Source organism: Anguilla rostrata, chromosome 9 (assembly GCF_018555375.3).
Source record: "Anguilla rostrata isolate EN2019 chromosome 9, ASM1855537v3, whole genome shotgun sequence".
Classification (NCBI taxonomy): domain Eukaryota; kingdom Metazoa; phylum Chordata; class Actinopteri; order Anguilliformes; family Anguillidae; genus Anguilla; species Anguilla rostrata.
The window spans coordinates 8484405-8502543 of NC_057941.1; the positions used below are offsets into that span (position 1 = coordinate 8484405).

An 18139-nucleotide genomic window follows, 5' to 3' on the forward strand; every position below is an offset into this window, starting at 1 on the left:
ATTTTTGTCAAAATTATACTACCAAGAGTTCTGATTTGTACAGTAAACACAGCCAGAAGTGAATTCTGTACTTTTGAATTCTGTACTTTAAAGACACAGCGAGTTCATTTCTGCCAGTTTCTTCTGCACTTCACTGAGAGACAGCAGTTGGGTGTGGGGTTTTTCGTGGGGGGGGGGGGGGGGGGGGGGTGGGCCTACAGTACCTTGCGGCTGAAGTGCTGGGTGCTGACGGCGAAGACCTCCAGGCCGAGGGCGGCCCTCCTCAGCTCGGCCTGCAGACGCAGCAGCTGCTTGGCCTGCTGCTCACAGCGGTCCTGCAGGCACTGCACCGCCAGGCGCTCCGCGCCCCCCGCGCCCTGGGGCCCGCCCGCCACGCCGGCGCCCCGCCCCGCCGCTGGCTTCTGCCGCGCGTGCACTGAGGCCGGGGTGAGGGGGGGGGGGGGTACAGACAGCACAGGGTTTGGGAAAAAGCAGGGGGGGAGATGGGAGGGTAAAGGAGAAAGATTAGAAACTGGGAAGATCAAATCTAACCCATATTTTCCCATCAATGGCAGAAAACACCTACACCTTCTCCACTGAATTCCAAAATTTGCCCAGTACACAGTCACATGAGGCCTACAAGACATCCTTCAGCTCTACAAGAGCTCACGCGTCTCAAACCGTCGTGAACTCCCCGAATCGATTGGCGAAGCTCCCGCAAGAGGAACAGGAGCGGCGGCGGTGGGGAACGGCCGCCGAAAGACAACGCGTCTCATTGGCTGACGAACCAGACGAGCGCTGACGCTTCATTGAGCGGACTCGGGGACAGGATGATCCATCGGCTTCATTACTGTAAAACGAGGCCGGGGAGGAAGCATGGAGCGGGGAGCTCATGCCTTTAATGATTCCTTCCACCCAGGGCCATCTGTATGAATTACACACCCACCAGATTTGATTGGGAGGCATTTGGAAAACAGGTGAGGGTCAGAACGAATGTTCTTGCGTTGCAAACAATAAGAGGCAATTGACATTCAGGAAGCTCAATCAACCTCTCGCTAAGACAAATTGATATTTTTCAGATGGGTCACGCTGGCGTGGAGAGATGGCCTGCAGCGATAAGAAACATTTTCTCTCCATCCATCTCTCTGCCTCTTCCATCCCTCACTCACTCTCTCTATCTCTCCATCACTGCACCCTCCCCCCAGCCGCTGCCTGGTCTTTCTCTGCTGGGAGAAACTCTTTCACAGCTCTTTCTCTTTCGCTTATTCTGTGACTGATGGGCAGACAGACTCTCGGGAGTTATGACAATGAGAGAGACATCACACTGCCCTCCCGCAAGAGCAAGCCTTCAGCTTCTACACTGGCTGACAACCGCGCAAAGGTAATAATTGATTTAGCATTAACAGATTTTTGTAAGTGAAGTTTAAAGTCACGGATTGGGGCATGAGTTGTAAAATATACAGTATGTTGAAAGCGAACGTTCGAGGTAACAAAACTACTGAAAAACGGAAGGCTATAAAATGACCACGACTGCAAATATGACCCTGTTATTTTTTATTTTTCAGGTTGGACTATAAAAAGTACCGCGCCACTGCAGGATGTTGCATTAATCAGTCCTCTCCAGAGTGCGCAATAAAAACGCCAGCGCAGGCAACGTGCTCCACCGCCAGCGTAATAAATCAGACAGGCTTTAACTCCCCGATGCGCAGCGGTGCCACGGCCTGTGTCTGCTCCCGCATACGGTGCTGCGCAGTGGAGTGCAGAGGGCAGTTACTCAACACCGGCAGGTGCGCAAGCAGCCTGGCTGCAAACACATCACCGTTACCTAGCAGCCAGGGAAACGTCTCCGTGGAAACGATGGGCGGTTATATCAGGTAGTCAGGTGTTGAGGGTGAGCGGGGGAGGGCGTGCACTCTGTTCAAGTGGGAGTTTCCCCCCTAACAAAACGTGGAGGAGGGCAGGACAAAGGACAAACTTGTCTATTGGAGGACGGGTGGGGGAGGAGCCAGGAGAGGAGGTAAATATGACCCAGGTGCAGAGAGGACAAAAAACTGAACTGAATATGCAAATTGACTGAAGATGCATATTGAAAATAACACCAGAAAGCCTCAGTTAAGAACACAATGAAGTCTTTGAAGGGGAGGAGACTTTATTTTCCTGCAGTGCGGATTAAGGTTTTTTGTGTAACTGGGATGAATGTCATGAAGTGGCTTATTATAACAGCTATTTATTATGGCCAGAGTGTTGAGTGTCACCAGGGCTGTAACTGAATCCCAACACTGGTGAATAGGGGGCAGGTGGTAATGAGCTCATCTAAACTTAGCCATTCCTCCTATGTGATCCCATTTAATATTCCAATGCGCTTTGCTTTTTACTGGACCACAGTGGCAAAGCTGGCATCTGATTGGCCCAAACATATTTCACAAACAGGGGGTAGACAGTCCCCTGGCAACGAGGGCCAGGGAATCCACACCTACTAAATTGTGTTCATATGTACTATAGCTGAACATGGGTCACCCTTCTGAGCTCAGTACAATTAAGTTTAACGCACAATGTGTAAGCGACAACCTTATTGTTGAGACCAACTACAAATGAAAAATAGTTATTTAACATAGTTACCAAGCTAAAAGATGCATGTGTGAACAAACCAATGACCACCTGGAGATTAAGAAAGCCCTCCTCATGACAAATACCTGAAGATTCAGACCTGGAGTCTCCTGGGGATTCTGAACACTCAACTAATGATTCAAAACTGCCTGGAGGTCCAGTTTACACACCTGGAGACCCAGAGCACTCGTCTAGGGATTCAAAACATTGTCACGGGTTGTCAGATGACTCACCTGGGGACTGGGGTTTGGGTGACACCACTGCACACTTCTTTGGGGAGGAGACCACAGGCCGGACAACCTCCACGTCCTTCTGTATCTCCTTCCTGGAGGCTATAAAAACCAACGAATAAAGGAACAAACCTTTAAAATGAACTGCATTTATCAACCAATCCTTTTATCCACAGGCTAACAGCAGAGTGTGGAAGAGAGAGAGGGGCACAGAGGAAGGAAACTGCATATTAAATTCCAGAGAGTGTCTGGTACACATGCTGCATAGACGTGTAACATTCAGTTTTCATGCAGCTGCAGATCTTTCAGAAACACATGAATAAGAAACATAAACAAAAGAGAAAATCATCTCTCCTTCCTCCCTTTCCAAGCTGCTGTAACTCAAGCATAGTCCGCCACCAATCAGTTTCAATGAGAATCCTTAGAACAAATAAACAAAACAGAAACATCCTTAAAAAATCACGTCAACCAAGTCAGAGTTACATGCAGAGGTGCTGTCCCTGCTCTGCAAGAAAATATGTTCTGGCTAAAACCAGATTCACTTATAACGTAGCCCAGAGCAACTACCAATCAAGTGCCAGTTTTGACAGAAAAGCGCCAAAATGGCACAATGACAAGGCGATGTATCCATTGCAGCCAGTAGGTGGCAGCAGTGCTCCTTCCTCATAGTTCCCACAGGAGGACCCGCTCCGCTCTGGCTGCAGCAGCGGTCCCCAGGTGGGGGTAAACAGGAGCGCTGCTGACTGAGGTGGAACAGCACCAGGCGCACAGAGATTTATCTGGGATAAAAGGTTTGTTGTCTGGAGTGAGATATTAATAATTTCACAGGCGAAGCAGGGGCGTGAAACAGACATGCAGCTGCCGTCCCAATGCGGTCACCACGTGCGTCTAAGGCAAAGGGGGGGGGGGGGAGGGGGCGGGGCAGGAGGGAGGAAGCTGTGCAGGACCACCAGCCACAGGGCCCTGCAGAGAGCTCTCATGGACAGAGGCTATCAGTGTGGTGGATGGGGGGATGAGAGGGAGGAAGAAAAGCTGAGGGAAAAGAAAAGGGAGAATGGGAGAAGAAAAGAAAGGGGAAAAGGAAGGGAAGGGGTGGATGTGGAGGGCAGAATGAAACAGCGAGGAAGAGAGAGAGTGAAAGGCGGGGAAGAAAGGAGAGAGATGGAAATGGCGGGAAGGAGAAAGAGAAGCAAAGGCTCTGAGAAGTGTTGCATAAAACCTGAAGTTGCCGCACTTCTGAGCCGGCAAAGTGGTGATGGCTCAGCCACACTAATAAGAGTGGACTCTGCTACAGATTGTCACGCGTATAAAGAAAGGCTTTGTTACAGCGTGGTCTGTCCCCGCTGATCAAAAGGGCTGCTCGTTCTCCTGTCACATGCCTGCCACTGATCTCAGAGATATCCTCTTCCTATTCTTCAACTGACAGGTGAAGTAAACCACTTCAAATAGTGTTTTAAGAAAATCTGTGAACAAAGACAACTCCCCCAGCCGTACACTCCCCCAAGTTGGTTCTTCCTTAATTAAATTCTCCAAGACATCCCACTGTAAGACCTCAAGCTATGCCTTAACTACTTAATTGCTTCTTAATTACTATTTTTAATTGAGCTGTGGAGAAAAGGATGCCTTTGCAAGCAGGTCTGATAAATTTGAACTTGATGAATGCACATGTGTGTGCATAAATATATGCATGAATGTTTGTCTTCAATCTACCACTTCCTGGGAGCATCCAACCACACTTTCGTACCAGAATTAATTAGGCATCTGAGCCCACTTATAACACGCTGTGTGCCCTAGGACTGCAGGTAACTGAGTGACACTCTGAAGCATCGAGCCCTGATTAGATATAAATACTTCATTCTTTGCATCGCTGAGCTGACTGCACCAGGTGAGCATGCCCTGACACCCAGGAACACTGACAGTGGATTCCCACAAATGCCTTTGCAATATATAATATATGATACAAGGACTTATTTGAATGTCTTTCAGCGCAATTGTGAATATTGATATGTTGCTTTTTTTCCCCCAAAAAACTCATAATACCACATGTTTTTGGCAGAACTCCTGCCAACACGTGATTTGTGGCAGTCACATGATCAAGGAGATTTTCAGCCCCAGTCCCGGTGAGATATCATCAGCGCTATCAGCAGGGAGGCAGAGAATATGCTAAATGCAATCAAGGGCTGGACTGACACGGCAGACAAAGTGATACGGAATGGTCTACCAGCCAATCAAATCAGACGAAAGACGTTTGAGAGAACACAGGAAGAGGAACGCGGCGGCGGTTTCCGACGGAGACGGCAGGGGGCGCTCACCGACGGGGGAGCCGCGCGCCGGGAGCATCAGGGAGCGGCGAGTCGGGGCGGGGGCGTTGGGGGGCAGGGGGCTGCTGCGGCTCGGGGCCCGGGGGGCCTCGCCACCGGACAGCGTGGTCACCCTGTGGAGGGGCGGGTCGTCGCTCACACTGCTGGGGCCTGGAAGAGAGGGAAACACATACCGTATGCAGCAACATGGAATGGATGCACACATTACATTACATTACAGGCATTTGGCAGACGCTCTTATCCAGAGCGACGTACAACAAAGTGTGTAACCATAACCAGGAACAAGTATGACGAAACCCCTAGAGAGAAGTACCGGTCCAAGTGCAGGGAACAACCGCATAGTTCAACTTGGACCCTGAAGGTTAAACTGATTAACACTAACAACGAGAACGGCAACAACGCAGTCTATGGAAAAAATACAAGTAGTAGTTAAGACAGTTAATGCACCTAAGTCACATACGAAACAGCTGCCTAGTTACAACCCTAAGCTTACAGTCATTTACAGGGGGGTAGGGAGGGATGGGGAGAGGTGCAGCCTGAAGAGGTGAGTCTTCAGTCGTTGTTTGAAATGGGTCAGTGTCTCAGCTGTTCTGACCTCCACAGGGAGGTCATTCCACCATCGTGGGGCCACACGCTCATGCAAGTGCAGCTCATCAGTCCTGTTTGTTCAGTGACATCTGGGACAGCTGAGCCACGCTACTCTTCGTCCGCAAAATTAGCATCCTCTCCCTTCCATAGACTCACCTCCTTGGACTGTACACCTGGGGTTTCCCCGAGTAGATTATTTCCCGAGGATTTATTCTGAAACTGAGCACTTAGACAAAGAATCTGAGACGGCACGACTGAGTCGGCACTTTCCCCGAGAGCTGATTAAAGATTGATGCCTTTTCTTTATTAGGCTTCGGGTGCTGCGGGCAGTCAGTCAGTCAGTAAATTATTTTTGTAATGGTGAATTACAATGCCGTTCGCTTCGCTTGTACGTCCTAACGTTCCCATTAGTATTTAAATTGAACGCCAAAGTGAATAAATAAGTATTTTAATTACGCAAACTGAAGAGGCGCGGGCCTGATTCAGACCTAGATCACACAAAGCTAAAGCACAGCACCAAAGAAAGCGCTGAGGTCAACTAAATTTTACTAATCGGTGAAAACAGATTGAGTCTAGATTCAATCACACAGAATCCCACTCTTGTACTCACAGCACCTTTTGTAAAATACCTTTAAAAAACATTCTAAACTACCTCCGCAATACCCTTTATCACAAATGCTTAAAATAAAGACAGCAGTTATGGGTCAGTGATACACTACATGGCCAAAATTCTGTGGACACCTGAAATCCAACACCTCATCCAAAATTATGGGCATTCATATGGAGTTGGTCCACCCTTTGCTACGATAACAACCTCCACTCTTCTCGGAAGTCTTTATGCTTGATGTTAAGGCATTGCTGCGGGGATTTGCTTCCATTCAGCCAGAAGAACATTAGTGAGGTTGATCATTGAATGGCCGATTAGGCCTGGCTTGCATTTGCCTTTCCAATTGATCCCAAAGGTATTGGATGGGGTTGAGGTTAGGGCTCTGTGCAGGCCAGTCAAGTTCTTTCACATCGATCTCGACAAAATCATTTCTATATAGACCACGCTGCAAGCCCTGGGGGCATTGTCATGCTGAAACAGGAGAGGGTCTTCCCCAAACTGTTGCCACAAAGTTGGAAGCACAGAATTGTCTAGAAAGTCATTTCATTAAGATTTGCATTCACTGGAACTAAGGGGCCTAGCCAAAACCATGAAAAACAGCCCCAGAATTTTGGTCATATGGTTGATGTTTGGTTGTCTTGAAGAAGCTTCTCTCCCACTGTGTGAGTGTAGGGTCTGGCCTTGTATGTTGGCTTGCTGGATTAGATGAATGGTTCCCATCACTGGGACTTACCCGCCTGTCTTCATCTTTCCTCCGTTGACCCACTTCCCTGGCAAAGAAGCAGCCAGTTTCCCCATCCCTATCTGACCATCCATCATCTCACTTACGATCCGCTTAACATCCACCGCTGTCTTACAAGTGCGTTTGATATAGACTATAGGCGAAGGTCCACTAACACGCTAGGTGTAAATGCCCAAAGCTAAAACAATATGCTTCACTTGTCACAGGCATAGAAGGCTCCGGCAAGCCATCAGTTTTTGCGTGTACAGCAGGTTGTGGATCGTTTCATCAATAAGCTGAGGGTCTCAGTTTCTCCACACAAGAGGAGGTTTGAGTGCCCTGTGTTGAAAATAATGAAAGCTGTGCAGGTCTTCTTTCCGACAACCTTGAATTATTCAGGCTGGTCAGCATCAGCGCAGACGACCAAAGAGGCGAGGTGGGCGGCTTGAAATTCCTACAAAGACAGGGACTGGCACGATCCAAGGGTGCTCAGGTGCAATGTCCACAGAAAAGTATGACTGTGAGGAGTGATGGTGCTTTTCAGTGATGGTTCTTTTAATAACTCAGGGAGTCACGAGGAAGATGAAAGGAACTATTAAAATACAGCAATTAGTAACACCAAATTTCTCATTAAACAGGTTACAGGGTTCCATGGGGGGGGAGGCTTTATTAGGAGAAACGGTATTACGGACTGGAAATAGACCTGATCTTGCCCTGAAGAACTAAGATCTAACTCAACATTTGAACAACAGCGCTTCTGAAGAGTGATTGCTTTTAAAAGTTTTTTTTTTTTAAATAAGAAATTTATCATCGCTCAATTTCCCGGTGGCAATTTTCTCACCAAGGCTGAAAATGTCAAGGCTTATAGTGTAGTGCCGAGCACACCACCACCACTATCACACTGAAATTGCCCAGGAATTGAACATTAGACCAAAATACAAACAGCAGCCAGAAAAATGACTGATATACTGAGGGAGACTTGTGCATGCTCGGGGTGCAAAAGCAATAAAAACAACCCAGAGCACACATAATACCAGCGTATCTGATGGCTTTAGAGCAGGCAATTAAGGTGCTGTGTTAATGCCGCTATCGTGCGATTGGCTAGGAGAAAATGAGGGGCATCCCATTGCTCAATCTAAAAATGCCTTCATAATTTTATTTCAGAGCCCCTGCAGTGTGAATATTGTGTAGAACTGGGTTAGCTGTTCAGAGAGTAGCAGGATTGTGAGATATTCCCAGCTCCATTTTTTGCCTTGATGTTTGAGAGTTTCCTGTGGGCCAGAAAAATATTGCCACGCCTAGCGATAAAGCATTCTAAAAAAAATATTACAGAGCTGTGCTTTAGTGTTTTAAAGTGAGGGCTTTAAAAAACACAGGTTAAACACTGAGTACTCAACGGTCCAATACTGCAGACAGTTCTCCTACTCAGTTCTGAGGTATGTACAACACAGACCACTGTAGTGCGCACACATGTGCTGTGCATTGTATCTTGTTTCCTTTAACCACAGAATGAGCATACCACTGCTCCATCAATAATTATCCATGCAGTTGTTATCACGGAGCATTTGTACTTTAAAAAAATGCTAAACATAAATGGTCAACCTGGAGGAAGGGTTTCAATAGGCAGGCTTGAACCTTTCTCTCCGTTCAAGCGTGATATATCAGATATATCACACTTGAACAAACACAAAGTGTGATGTATCTGGTAGATCAGCAGTGTGCAGACAGCCGCCCGTACTCTGCCAAAACAACAACTGTAGATGCCAACTGATGAACAGCAGAGTGAAAAGAAACCGCAGATTTGTTGTCTGCCCTCTGTTGAAAGAACAAAGGAGTTAGCTGTGATGGAACAAGCCATTGACTACAATTGGGCATTCAAAATTTGGAGGAAATCCCAGAGAAAAAAGAAATGGATGAAAAATATGTGAAAATACCCCAGCGGATGTGTTCAGTGACCTATTGGACCTCAAAAGCGTGATTCATAAATATTAAGGAAATCCATTCACATGCTTTTTCTAGGTTATTATACATTCTAGGTGACTTAAATGAGAGGAAAAGCTTGTTGTTGTGAGAGTTCCCTGCTTCGCTAGAGACACTGCCCTGAGACATGGCACAGCAGGGATTGCAGCTTTGGAGAACAGAGAAGAAAAACAAAATGAACATCTATAGAGATAACAGCGTAAAGCAACACAGTTCTGATACACGCAGACCATTATTTTCAAGGGCATCTTTATCTCTCCCTTTGAAAAAAGAAACAGCTGAAATGTTTGCTTCGATTCAACCAGCATGAACTGCTTTTGTGCTTCCCAGTGCTTCTCATTAATGAACACACATTTAAATAAAAGCTGGGAATGTGCACTTTAACCACGTGTGACTAGTTTTATTATTTTATTTAAAACTGTGGAGTACAAAGCCAAATCAAGAAAGAAATATGTCGTTGCCCCAAACATTGTCGTGCTCACTGCATATAAATATGCAGTACAGTATATATGTAATCAAACAATTCATATGTAGTTAAAGTGTACATTCTCTGGTTTTATTTAAGGGGATTTTTATTCACTTTGGTTTCAGGATGTAGAAACTACAGCACTTTTTATACATAGTATATGAAGTACCATACTGTTTGGGATGTATTGATGTTATGTAAATGAAAGTAGTCATGTTTAGTACTTTTGTCATAGCAATCTTCAGCTGCTGCTTGTTTTGGAGGCTGGTTGCCTTAAGGTTTCTCTTCAGCACGTGCAACGCGTGTTCATTTGGATTTAGATCGGGTGAATGATTCGGCCAGTCAATAATTTCCCGGTTTTTGGCTTCGAAAAACTCCTTTGTTTCTTTAGCAGTATGTTTGGGATCATTGTCCTGTTGTAGGATGAAGCGCCATCCAATGAGTTAGGAGGCATTTACTTGAGCTTGAGCAGATGAGATGCCTCTGTACACTTCAAAATTAATTCTATCAGCAGTCACATCCAGAATGAAGACAAGTAAGCCAGTACCTGTGGCAGCCAAACATGCCAAAACAACTCCACCACCATGTTTCACAGATGAAGGGGGGTGCTTTGAATCTTGTGCAGCCCAGGGCCAAGTTAAAAAAAATGTGTTTGTCACTGTAGATGTAGTAAATGCAATCCCTATGTTCCATTTTCTACTATGTACACACTTGATCAAGTGTCATTAAAATCAATTTCAAGCTATAATCACCTAAATACTACCACTGATAGCATGAAGGTTAAATATTGAAAATCAATGAGAGAAGAACCCTCAAGTGTCCTTGAAAAGATCATCGGTGCTTGCCTACCCAAAAGTGATATTATTGATATGTGAGAACCACACAATGCACAGACTGGTGAATCGACTAATGACGAATTATGCACAGTACTGCAGGATCTATGTGATATAGGATCTATATATCTATATAGGAGCTGGCAAGGGAAGTTGTAACAATGGTACATCTCAGTAATGTGACCAGAGCAGCTAAAACACAGCCGTTTTGTCTCTTTTCCCTAATAAGCCAAAAGCAGTTCTCTTTTCAAACATTTTAAACTGGCAGTGGTCATCAGAGCAAGATGCACCTCTATAACAATTTGCGCTAGCTATCCTGTAGTACAGAGTACTGTCTGTTATGTGAAAGATTGTCTCACGGGTTCATGGGCAAATGCACTGGTGGACTGAGCATGCTTCAGCTGCCCTCTTTTTGTTTGCATATGTGGCACCGCAGTATCTCAAGAGGTAAAATTAGTAACTGAGGAGACAAAAAGGGGGGAAATTGTTAATATAAGCTCTGCTGAATCCACCTTTGTAGATCAGCTTTTCTGGTGGTCAAATTGCTAGGACACACAGGCAGTCTGGAACAGGGGCTTCCGCACCGTGCTTAATGGAGCTCAGGGAAGGAAACAATGAGGAAATAATGGCGACAAGCATAATTTAGACGCAAAGTGCGGAGAACAAGCCCAAGGGATGATGGATGGGCTTTAAGGGAAAAGAGGAAGGGAGAGGCAGCTCTGTGGTGAGGTCATGTATGGCTGGCAGAGGGAGGGGGTGGAGGGGTGGAGGGGTGGAGAGACGGTGTGAGAGTAGAGTGCAGAACGAAGAGAGAGAGGAGGGGTAATATGGAAGGAGGGTCAGGTGATGGTCCTTCTGTGAAGAAATGTTAATGAAAGGAAATTGTCTACCAGCCTGCAATATATCACAGGATTCAATCATAACAAATATCATTATAAATATGCCTCTGAGGGAGGACTAATTTGTGATAAATGGATTGCAAAATGTCCCTTTTATGTTGATTGCATCACTGTCACAATAATTTACATAATTCTACTGTGTATTACATACACTCTACATATAGAATAATATAGATCAAAGAGATATCTCGCACCAACTGAACCCACAGATCACTTAAGCGGTTTTAGTGCTAGCTGTTGTAATTCATGCACTATGCAGGAATAAGGCAACAGAGCAGCAGCCCCCGTGCACTCCTCTCCTGACCCAGCACCCAATTGATATCCTGACCCACAGGTCAAGGGCTCAGAACCCTAAGTGACACTCGATGCTGCTATCCAGGAAATGCTTCTCCACACACTGCCCCTCTCCAGCCTCTCCCCAGCTCCATCGCCCTGATTGGCACAGCTCTGTAAGTCAGCTGACCTAGGATGGGGAAGCACGGCACGGGGTTGAGATTAACGGTGACCCTGCGAGAGGGAGATGTGTCGGTGACTTTTCTATCTGGTTTTCTGCATTCCAAGGTGGGAATTAATTCGTCTAACATGGGGACAGAAGTAAAAAGACCAAAGGGAACACAGAGTAAAAAAATCAGAAAGGAAATACGGAATACAAATAGACCTATATTTGAGGTATAATATCTTAAACCAACACAGAACAATTGCCACCCAGCCGTCTCTCAGAAGTGGCAAACAGCAAGGCCCTATAGAAACGAGCCGGATATCTTATGTCTTAACCTTACTTAACGCCTTGCCCCAGCAATCATATTGCAGACAGCCCTTGAGCGAAGCAGTTTGGGATAGAGAATTCTGAGCCTGAGCCTATGTCAAATGTGAGCATCCTTTTCTGAAAAGAAAAGGTCAACAATTACAAAGGTCACACGAATCAAGGAGACGCTGAGCCTGGAAACTTATTCAGTGGGAGATTGGGGAAAGGCTTACACAGGATAAGCTCAGAGTTGTGAAAGGCGAGTGAGAGGAAGGCTCATGGTGGGACAATGAGACCTTCGGCTTCATCCCCCCAAAATTTTATTAAGGCTGAGGATCAGCCTCGGCTGTCGCATTCATGAAAGAGATCGGCCTTAAATAATTGGCTGAGAATTTTCTTTTGTAGACTCCTTCCAGTGGGGATAATGCTTCACCTCTCCCTCGAGAAAGGGACGTGCAGGTGTACAGTGACGCATGATTCTGTTCGGCATAATGGGACACGACTCTTCCTATGCTGTTTAAGGCGTAAAAACTTCATCTGTCATAACAAAGTATGAAAAGACAAGACCACTTCTGAAGATTTACTGTGCATGCTGGATATTAATGTTCTTTGTTTATTGGTAAGTGAGAGAATCCGTGTGGTGCTTCAGTTACCTTTTTGAACAAAAGCATAAATCATCCTGAAGCCATTTGCCAGTGTAAATTCTGCATCATTTTGCTTCACAAATAGCAAACTGTACACGGAGACAGACATTAAAATGAGACAGGTGATTCATTATCATTATAACTCCAGAAGCAACATAGAAAAACAGTACTGATTCGTTTAGTTTTGAGTGTACCATTCAGGAAGTTGAACCTCTTTGATTTATTAGTCCACACAGTTGTCAGGCAGAGGCAGCAGCAGAGAGTGAGACAGGGATATACAGAGAGAGAGAGAAAGAGCAGAGTGAACAGAGAGCGAGAAACACATGACAGACAAAATAATTATTCTAGTGCTAGTTTACATCTTCTTGCAGGGGCATCCGATTAGTTTTTTGTATTTCTTGATTACTGCAGTTGTACTGAAATTATGCTGCTTACTTCTAGTAGGGCTGGCAATAATGACCTCACAGATAATCAGCATTCAAGTGCGGAGTAACAATATGTTCCTTTGAAATAAGTTTAAATTTGCTTGTTTGAGGTAATCAGGTGATTTAATGTGAACTAATTAACTTCCTCGAATGTAAAAAAAACACAGCGTATTCTGTGGTAATTAGCAACATAATGCACTAATGTATTTTGAAATATTCTGGGATAGTAAAATAACGGTTATCTAATCAGTAATTTCATAAATTTCCCCACATCTTCTAATGTCCAATGCCATAGCCCAGTGAAGCAAAATAAATAAATAAACAAATAAAATAATGCAATTGTTCATGCCTGTGCAAATGAGAATCCTGATTCTTCATTTCAGAACACCACAATAAACGTACCTACTCTCCACAACTTCCAGGCTACGAAGTGGTATGTCTCTCAATCTCTGCTTGTGCAAACATCCTGCAAATGGCAACCTGAATAAATAACAGTGGAGCATGCAGGTCTGTTTCAAATGTCAGACGAGCTACTGTGCACAGCTGTCTGCTGGTAATTATAAAATCCTTCATGTGCTCGAAAGAACCCAGAAAGCCAAGCCGGAGGCGGGTTTTTTATTTATTTGTACAAACAGAATTAGCATATCACTGCCTCATCTGTGTGTTAAAAGATTACAGTATGGGATTAAAAGCATGCAAGCAAACAAATGCACAAATAGTTTGAGCCCATATATAATCAAATCCAGATTTTTAGCAATTCAGATGATGATAATGTGCGTAATTAAGAAGGAACTCTATGGTATTCTCTTCCGTAGGCCAAGGTATCGCACCCTATTGTGTAATTAGCAGCTTTGCACTGTTCACAGGCAGAATTAAAAATATCCCTAGCTGTGAGGCGGCTCCACAGCTGCTCCGTATGGCGTTCCTAATGAGAGGAGGAAGTGAGCAGCAAAGGGAAACACCACGCTGATCTGACTTCCTGGATTTTTCATCTGCATAAATATTGCATAATCGTGGCACTCCACGAATGTTTGTCTTGAAAACCAGCCCTTCATGGAAGATTTTTATAGGAGAATTTTAAATAGACCATGTAAAGGGTAAACTAATGTTTTGCCATAAATATTTCAGTGTGGTCATGCATATTAAACAGCACTGATAATGTGAGTCTGGGTCACAGTTTGGAGGGGCTGGAAAGGTTCTTGAAGTACAGATTTAAGCCTACTGTAGGTCTACACAAAAAACACTGAAGAGAAGTGGCTGTCTGACACACAATGAAAGGGTCAAATTCAGTGCTGTTTGTACTATATGCTATACAGATTCCTCTATTGCTTCTGACAGCACACATACACACATGCATGCAAACACACGCACATGCACTCACGCACGCAAATGTTCACACACGTACACATGCACACGCATGTGCACACGCACACACAAACACACACGCACACACACGCACACATACACGCCAGGTTTCCTGAAGGTCATTGCCTCCGGCCCCTCCCTGTGTATATAACAAAGCATTACTTGCCCTTACCTCATTGTTGCCTGATCTTGAGTATGCAAATAAATTTGGATAAATGCAAAAAAAGAACCTGACCAAAATACTGATGCAACAAAAGCTCATTCTGCAAAAAGGGTCACAAAGTGTTATTGATCTTTATGCAACTGATCTTTGCCATTTCAGTGAAACTGAATCTGTCACTGTAGTGGATTCTGAAATTAAACACCGCCACACACCCCTTCCATGGGATACAGTATTTCTTACATAATGCAGGACCTCACTTCTCTGTCGGAGTAGAATTCAGAAAGCAGAAGCACTTTGTGATTAACATGCTATACTTGTACATTTCCCGCATTAAACCGGATCTATTGTTTTTCCTCAATATCTGCTCATGGACCACAAGTCAACTCCAGTGCCTCTAAGGAATCATTGCTACTGTTGACATTGCATTGTCAATATTATCTGAGGGAAGTACAACCTTAAGAGAGAGAAATATCAGCTAATGAAGCAGAGGAGGCATGAAGTTGACACATACTTTCCTACAGTACACTTTATCCATTTTAGAGGGCAGTCTTTATGCATTCCTATGATGCATTTATTTTGCTATATTTCTCCATGCATTCCCCTCCACGGCCTCTGTGGAGTTATCCACTGAAATCTGCTGCCGGAGTTGAAGCACATTGGCAGGGCCAAACATTCGCTAAAATCGAGTGGCGTGATGTGGTTTGTGGGATTTCAAAGGAATTGTTTAACTACCATCATTTCAAGGCATCACCGTTTGCTTTGACAACACATCTGGCTGTATACACTTCTGGTGTTGATTAGCCTGTGCTTGGATGTCTAACCTTCTTGGGGAATTAAAAAGATCCTTACGCATTGATTTCCACCGAAACACATTTCTCAACCCAACCAGCTTTTATTTTGAAAGAACGGGAATGAGAATGAGCTCTCGTCAGTTCAGTCCATTGCTTCAACAGAGACAGGCTCATCACTTCAGCAGTGTTCACACTCAAGGCTTCACCCTCTTCATTTCAAACACATTTAGCCAATTAGAGGGGCTGCTTTAACACCAGCTAGGCCTTATTAATCGATTCTAACTGCCAGGTTAGTCGTCTCTGGGGAGCATTGCATCTCTAGATTTCCCGAGCCAATGCAAAAGCCAATTGCAATTAAAACAATGGCTCCAAAGCAACATAATGAGATTACTATTACATTAGAGCAGTGCCCTGGTGCAAAAAAAAAAAAAAAAAAACCAGTGGTGTCCCATTAATGGCCTTGATTGCAAGAGAACCAAAATGGCTGTCAAAGCAAAGAATTTACCAGTGTAATTTGTGGATAAACCCATTGAGTGAGCTGTAATGCATGTGTTTCGATGTGAAACTTGGTCTCATATGAGTGGCACATCACCGCACCGGGATCCTGGATCTTCCCGAGGCAGTTTGACCAAAGTGCAGTTTAAAAGGGCTTGTTCGCAATTTGTCAACTGCTTACCCAATGAGTTCAACCACAATTTATTACGTTATTTTTTTCAATACACACCACCTTCTCTGTGTTTAGAGGGAGGGAGAAAATGCACAGATGAAAAAGAAATGAGTATGCGAGATCCCTTTTTATCTGCACCACGCCTGTGGGCTGGATCATTTAAATGGTGTTTTAACATCCCACTGAGACGCTCAGTCATCCAGAAGGAGAAGAGGGAGGGCCTTTGATATGGAAATGCAAAAAATAACACATAGATTGACGAAGGCGATAGGAAGAAAATATCTGTAAGAAGCAGATAAATAAAAATGAATGACTGAAGGGAATCTTGTTGATGGGAAGACTTCTGGATTTGAAACCTTGACACAGAACATTACTCTTGTACCCTAAAGTGAGCCCCTTTGTCTCAAAAACCATTGCAAAACATTCTGTAGCTGTGCAAATGTGTTCCAGTGAGATCACAGAACTGAAAGTCATACCGGACAAGGGCAGAAGCTAAATAAATAATGTAGTGCTATGACAACCATTCATCACTTCTTCTTAAGGAAAATCAGTTTGACAGGACGTAAATCCTAATTTTGTCTTTCATCTTGCCCCAGCTCCATCCTTTCCCTTGTTTTTGGATAGCCTCCAGCTTTCGGGATGGGAGCGACACGAGCCTGTCGCTGTAGGGTGTCTCCCTTCAGTGATGCACCAGGGGGATTAAGCTTCGGAATGTTTTGGTCCTTTAAATACCTCTTAAAAAAGAGATCTGGAGAAACCAACCGGCTGCCTTGGTCTAATAACAGGGCTGCCTACGTCAACAGCAACTAGGAGCGTATAAATAGGTCATGCAAAAAATGGCATCATTATGAGCACAGTCATAACTTTTAAAATGTGTGGAATGTTCTGCTGTGATAAAAACATGGATATCAATATCTGCAATTGAATGCTACGGCAACGCTATCGCGATGCTACTGTTGCTAGACCTTAATGGCGCAAGGTTGTTTCATTGACGAACTGCCCCTTAAGTCGTCTTCATTCTTTAGAAAACTGTGAGCACTATAATGGGGGGTATTATAACAGTGTCGCAAAGCTCGCGTTTATTCCGAGGCCCCTCTTCCATTACCGGAAAACCACTGGAGCTTGTTAAAAATAAGAAGCCTCCTCCTAGGAGGCCACGCATTTTTTAGAAGCCGCAAACTTAGTGAGTAATAACAATGCAGGAGGGGCTTCCACGGAAGCTAATGGATACTCTTTTCCCACTGTAGAGCAGGAATATGGCTGGCTCCCTTAGGAACGGGTTCACCTGGGGGTTCACTGATTTTATTATAGTTTTCTTATCTCAAGTTGTAATGTAGCAGTTTTTCTAGCAATGCTAAATTAACCTTCTGTAAGCTGCTTTGGCTAATAGCCTCTGCTAATTGCCTAAATCATAAATTGTTACTGTAACTGTGTACCGATTAGCTTTTTTTTTAATGTGTTGATATGTAAGATCTCAGCCCGCAAATATTACTCACACTGGTTTGATGTGTGTGCTGTGGACAGTAACGTGGGCATTGGCACTAAAAATGTGTAGAGAAAAGGAGAAAGACACATGCTGCCATTGCTGATCCCTGCAAACAGCCAGATTTGCTGTAGACAGGAGGTAGTACAGGACATATTTTCTCAGGGGAATATCAGTTGATAGCCCTCATTCGCTTCTTGGTCTGGGCGGGCGCAAGCATTCAGTGTGATGTCATGTGCCATCACTCTGGTCACAGGTAGTGTAATTGAAAAAGATACTATGCTATGGTTCAGACAACTGTGATTCAAACCCATGCTAATGTGGTTCTAGTTCGGCAGTGTGGAGGGGGCATAAATCCTCTGCAATCTCCCCAGAGATTGTCAGCCCGATAAGCATCTGGGTTGGGGGGGGGGAGACAGGGCACGCAATACACTGAAAATATATTGAAATAAATATATTAAGCTGCATGTTCACAGAATATGAGCACACATAGAAATGATTGCCAGTTTCAGATATTAAAATAAAACTGGTAGTGTGCATACACTCTTCACAGTTCACAGGTTCTGGTGGTATGAAGTATATATTATTACCAAGTTTATATTACTTTTATAATCCTATATAGAAT

At 44.5% G+C, this 18139-nt stretch overlaps 1 protein-coding gene across 3 annotated transcripts in view; it reads right to left on the bottom strand.

Moving 5' to 3' along the window:
- mtus2a (microtubule associated tumor suppressor candidate 2a) overlaps positions 1-18139 on the bottom strand; it is a 78868-nt gene that overhangs the window by 14643 nt on the left and 46086 nt on the right. For all 3 annotated transcript variants that reach the window (XM_064350109.1, XM_064350110.1, XM_064350108.1), the window contains exons 5-7: positions 5129-5287; positions 2820-2918; positions 204-415 (exon numbers count right to left, since the gene is read on the bottom strand). In XM_064350109.1, coding sequence (XP_064206179.1) covers positions 204-415; positions 2820-2918; positions 5129-5287 — 470 coding nt within the window. The remainder of the gene's footprint in view (positions 1-203; positions 416-2819; positions 2919-5128; positions 5288-18139) is intronic.